This window comes from Parus major, chromosome 10 (genome assembly GCF_001522545.3).
Source record: "Parus major isolate Abel chromosome 10, Parus_major1.1, whole genome shotgun sequence".
Lineage (NCBI taxonomy): Eukaryota > Metazoa > Chordata > Aves > Passeriformes > Paridae > Parus > Parus major.
Genome location: NC_031779.1, coordinates 18,980,797 through 18,985,930, shown reverse-complemented (window position 1 = coordinate 18,985,930; position 5,134 = coordinate 18,980,797). Strand labels below are relative to the sequence as shown.

The 5,134-nt window shown below is 60.5% G+C and overlaps 1 protein-coding gene across 1 annotated transcript in view; it reads right to left on the bottom strand.

Annotated features, from left to right (window-relative positions):
- Positions 1–2,774: 2,774 nt before the first annotated feature.
- SKOR1 (SKI family transcriptional corepressor 1) overlaps positions 2,775–5,134 on the bottom strand; it is an 8,290-nt gene continuing 5,930 nt past the window's right edge. The window contains exons 2-8 of the mRNA XM_015638418.3: positions 4,887–4,983; positions 4,467–4,574; positions 4,313–4,384; positions 4,035–4,109; positions 3,879–3,953; positions 3,243–3,308; positions 2,775–3,153 (exon numbers count right to left, since the gene is read on the bottom strand). Of these exons, the coding sequence (XP_015493904.1) occupies positions 3,056–3,153; positions 3,243–3,308; positions 3,879–3,953; positions 4,035–4,109; positions 4,313–4,384; positions 4,467–4,574; positions 4,887–4,983 (591 nt within the window). The 3' untranslated portion in view covers positions 2,775–3,055. The remainder of the gene's footprint in view (positions 3,154–3,242; positions 3,309–3,878; positions 3,954–4,034; positions 4,110–4,312; positions 4,385–4,466; positions 4,575–4,886; positions 4,984–5,134) is intronic.

Below are 5,134 nucleotides of genomic sequence, written 5' to 3'. Positions count from 1 at the left end.
GGGCGCTGCCGGCAGCGTTCCGAGAGCCCCGAGAAGGGACAGGGACCTCGGGGAGGGCAAACATCGCGTCCTGCCCCGGGAGCCGCCGCTGGTCCCCGCCCGGCTCAGCCTGGCATTCCCGAGGGGCGCTCCGGGCGCTTCCCAAGGAAGGATCACAGTTCTCCGCTGGAAGGCGGACACTCCGGAGAGCAGCGCTGGGCACAGCGGAGCTGCGGCCGCCACCTCCCGGCGCCTCGCTGGAATCGAGGATTGCGCTGGGAAGGGCCTGAGATGCCCTCAGTGCCAGCCCTGCCACGGCAGGGACACCTGCGGCCGGCCCAGGGCGCTCCAGGATCCACAGGGATCCAGGGGCAGCCACGGCTTCTCTGGGAATTCCCTCCCAGGGAACAATTCCTTCCCGGGGTCCCGCCTAAAACTCATCCAGGCGGGGAACAGCAGAGCTTTGGGACACGCTCCATGCCCAGTGGCACACTCCAATTCCAGTTCCAATTCCAATTCCAGTTCCAGTTCCAGTTCCAATTCCAATTCCAGTTCCAATTCCAGTTCCAATTCCAGTTCCAATCCCCATCCATTCCCACCCCCTGCCTAAAGCTGGCACCGCTGCCGAAGACCCTCCCCAGGGCACCCCCGCCCCAAACCCTCCCCCAGCCCAGGGAATCCCTCCAGCCAGGAAAAACCCCTGGAATTCACCCCCAGCGCCCTCCTGACGGCTCCGAGCGCTTCCCAAGGGGGGAAATCCTCTGCTGGGGTTTTCGGGGGGGTCTGTGCAGACCCCGAGGTGGGAGATGCTGCGCAGGGGGGACTCCAGCCCGGGCCGGGCGGCGGCAGCGGCCGCTCCGTCCCCGGGAGCCGGCAGCGGAGCGAGGGGGGAGCAGCATATGGGGACAAAGCTGCGGGTCTGGTGCCACTGGCCTGAAAGAACAACTCCATCAGCTGCAGCCAGCAGACCTTCTGCTTCCCCCAATTCCAAATTCAGCACAAACGCGGGCGCTCCAGGCTCCTTCCCGCTTTAATTATTTAAAAATCCTGACTCCGGTTGTTTATTTTCGGGGGTTATTACCGCATTCAACTATTTTGAGACTAAACAACAGCAACAACAACAACAAAAGAATAAAGAATTTGAAGCTTTTCCCTCATTCTGCCGGTGAAGTTTAATTCACTCTTAATTATTTCATATTACTTAGACTGTAATAGTTTCATAATTTCTAGTATATTAAGCACTTAATACGTTGTGTCATTTCAAGTCGCATATTAAATTCTGCAAAGCACATTTTAATGAGCGCTAAGTAGTGGGGAAATATTAATACAACCTAATGGCTCATTTCTGTGCCCGTGTTGGAGGCACGGCTGGGGCAGGTGGGCACAGCGTGAAATTACGGGCTGGAGAGACACCCCCGGGCTCCTCCTCTGGGGGGTCACCCAGCGCCGCTCCCAAAACCCCGAGAGGGGCAAAACGCCAAGGGAAAGGTTCAGCTGCCGCCCCACAAACTCCAAAATTGTCCGAATGTTTTGTTCCCTCAGCCTGGCTCAGAGCCGTAATTCACCCGGCGGGGGCTCGGGGCCGCTCCGTGTCCCCCCTGCCCCGCGCTCGCCCGCCGGGAGGTGCCCGCACCCCGCTCGTGTCCTGGATGTCCCGCTGTGGCCAAAGAAGGATCCCAGGATCCCAGAATGGTTTGGGACACACCTTAAAGCTCATCTCGTTCCGCCCCTGCCATGAGCACGGAACCTCCCGCTGTCCCAGCTTGCTCCAAACCCGGTCCGAGCTGGCCTTGGGTATCCCAGGGATGGGGAAAAGAAGCCTTGAGAACTTTCTCTGAGACCCAGACAAACGAAAAAAAAAAAACCCAAAAAGCTCATCTGGGCTTCCTCCCCGAAGGGTTTTGAGCCTCCATCCCAGCCGTGCCCTGCCCGGGGGGACCCTCCTCGCCCTCGGGGGGTGCGTGGGGGGATTCCGCTCCCGCTCAGCTGATCCCGAGCTCGGGATTAGGGAAGCTGCATCTCCGGCTGTGCCCACGCGGTGGCGGCCCAGGCCGCGGAACGGCCTAATGAGCTCAGGAGCTAATTAACAGCATCTCCCTTCTCCGCGGAGCTCCCGGGGCCGGCTCTCCCCGCAGCGACCCCGCCGTGGGCAGCGCGCAGCCCCCGGGGCGCCTCCGCTGCCACCCCGAGCCTCGCTGCCCTCCCCGGGCTGCTCCCGGGCCCCGCTGCCCTTCCCCCGGTGCCGGTCCCGGTTCTGGTGCCGCGGGACTCGGTGCATCCTCGGTGTCAGTCCCGGAGCTCCCCCGGTGCCGCCTGACCCCACCCCCGCTGCCGTGCCGGGTTAATTCTGGGCTAAACCCGGGTATTTCGGGTTAATGGGTGCGCGCTCCGAGCTCATTAACGCCAATTCTTCATGTGTGAAACGAGCATATAAATGGGCATTAATGAGCTCCGGCGGCGGCGGGGAGGAGCGGGCGGCACCCCCGGCCCATCCCCGGTACCGTGCGAGCCCCTCCCGCCGCCTGCCCGGCCGGGGACCCCCGAGCCAGCCCCACGCACCAGGCGGCTTCTTCCAGTGTGTTTTTATTAAAGAACCAAAATCACGTACAGAGGGGGCTGTCCCCAGAGCGGGCGAGCGTTGTTGTGCCTCGGGAGCCGCGGGCCGCCCGTTAAAGTGCCGTTACATCCAGAATTTACCGGGATACCGGGAAAAGGAAGGAAGGAGGGAGAGGAGGGGAGGGGAGGGGGAGATGATAAATATACATCATAAATAAATAAAAATCCGACAAATACTGTACCAAGAGAATCACAGTACATTTATATCCATTGCACATAGCCACTTTTGTTTCCAGTCTGGACGAGGGTGGAAGAAGCGGACACACGGGGAGGGAGGGGGGAGGCGGAACGGGGGGGACCGGCGAGGGCCCGGCTCCCCCCACCCGGGGCCGCCCCCCGCCCTATCGCCAGTCCGAGCAAAGCCGGGCTCCGAATCCTCTATGTACAAGTGTCTCCTCGTGGGAATGGCTTGTGTGGGCTCTGCCCGCATGGCTTCGGGGGTGCGGGGCCCGGGGGGCGCTCACTGGGGCAGCAGCGGCGGCTTGAAGGAGCAGTTCCCTGTGCAGTGCCGCGGGGTCAGCATCTTGCAGGAGAAGTGGTGCAGCGCGTCGTGAGCCTCTGCAAGGGACCGAGCTGTCACCTCCCCCGGAGCCCCCCCGGGCCGGGGAGGGCCCCTGTGACACCTCCGTGCCCCCCTCCCCCGGTACCTTTTAATTTCTGCTGGATGGCGTAGCGCGCTTTCCTCTCCTGGTCCAGCTCGTTGCACAGCGTGTCTGGGATGGGGAGCGGGGCTCAGGCTCCCCCCGAGGGGCCGAGCCCGCCCCGAGGGCACCCGCGGGGGAAGGGACGGGGGGACACGGGCACGGCTCTCCCGGCTGCCCACGGAAGGCGTTTTGCGGCCGGGAGGTTTTAATTTAGCGAGAGGGAAGGTGAGTTGGCAGCCGAGTGAACGGCGCCTCGCAGCTTTTTGAGGGGCAGCTCGAAATCGAGAGAGGAATTGGAGGGCGAGAAAAGGCACAGAATGAAACAAAAAAAAAAAAAAAACCAAAAATACAAAAAAAACCCCAAAACCCCCAAAAAACTCCAACAAACCAAACAAACCAAAACCACCAAAACAAAACAAAAAAACCCAAAAACAACCCGACCAACCAAACAAAGAACCCCAAAGCAAGCAAACAAAAAACACCCTTAAAAACTAAAAAATAAACATAAAATCCCCTGACTCGAACAAACAAACAAACAAACAAACAAACCCCCCATAAATAAATAAAATTAAAATTTTCAAAAAGGAAATAAATAAAATAAAAAAACAAAACTAAAAGTACCAATGGGCTCGGCCTTACCTCGGACGATCTGTAACTGCTGCACCATCTCTTCCCGGTACGCCAGCTCCCGTTTCATCTGGTCCTGGAAGTTATCTGTGGGGCCGGGGGTCAGCACCGCGCCCGCCGCGGGAGCCGCCCCCGGCCGGGCGCAGGGGATGGATGGGGCACCGCTACCTTTCAGGCTCTGGAAGTCCCTCTCCAGCTTTTTCCTCAGCTCCATTTGCTCCAGGACCAGTTTTTGTAACTCATCTGTTTAAAAATACACGGCGGGGTTGAGGGGAGCCCGCACTTTTCCATCTGGAGGCGGCTCGGCGCGGCGCTAATCGCATTAGGTTACATTAATCACAGGAGTTAATCACTCCTGCACAAAACACAAATACCTCGAGCGGCGGGGAGAGGCCGGGGGGTGCCGCGACCCCCGCCCCGCACCCCGAGCATCGCTCCTGCCTCACCTCGGGCCAAGTTCTCGATGTCCTTTTCCAGCAGCTGCGTCCCGGTGACATCCATGGCGAGCCCTTCCTCGCCTGCGGGAGGGGGCAAAGCTCCGTCAGCCCCCCCGGGGGACCCGCGGAGGGGCCGCGCATCGCCCCGCGGAGCGGTGCTTACCTCTGTCGGTATTTACAGGGCTGGCATGAGAGACATTCCTTTGGTCCTGATAGGATTTTCTGCTCTCTAAATCCTCTGCCGCGGAGTGATTGTCTTCTTTATCTTGCTCTTAAAAGTTAATAAACGGATTTTCAACCATAAGCAATGAAAGTATGGTCCTGATATATCCTTAATTACATAATTACGGACAAAGCCCTCGTTAAAACCTTCTTAGCGGACATCCTAATCGCTTTGCCGTTGGAAAGTAGCTTGTGGGCAGGAGCTTGGCCCATCCCCGCCGCACCGGCCGCGGCCCCGGCGGCATCCCCGGGCCCGGGGGGGCCCCCGTTCCCTCCCGCAGGTCCCGTTTGTTCCGCTTTTCTCCCGAAAATCCCCCCCAAAACGAAAGCGGCCCTTGGGAGTCCCCCCGGCCCGCGTTACCCTTCGCCTCGGGGGTGCAGAGGAAGGCGGCGGGGGCTCCCAGGGAGGCTGCGGGCTTCAGAGGCTGCAGGTGCTCGCCCCTCTCCGGCGCGAACACCTACAAAAGAGCGAGTCAGGAGCCCCGCTGGGACCCCCGAGGGCAGAACACCCCACCCCTTCCCCGCGGGGACCCCCGAGAGAAGAACCCCCCGGTTCCGCGGGGACCCCCGAGGCCAGATCCCCGCTCCCCCGGCCCCGCACCTCGTAGG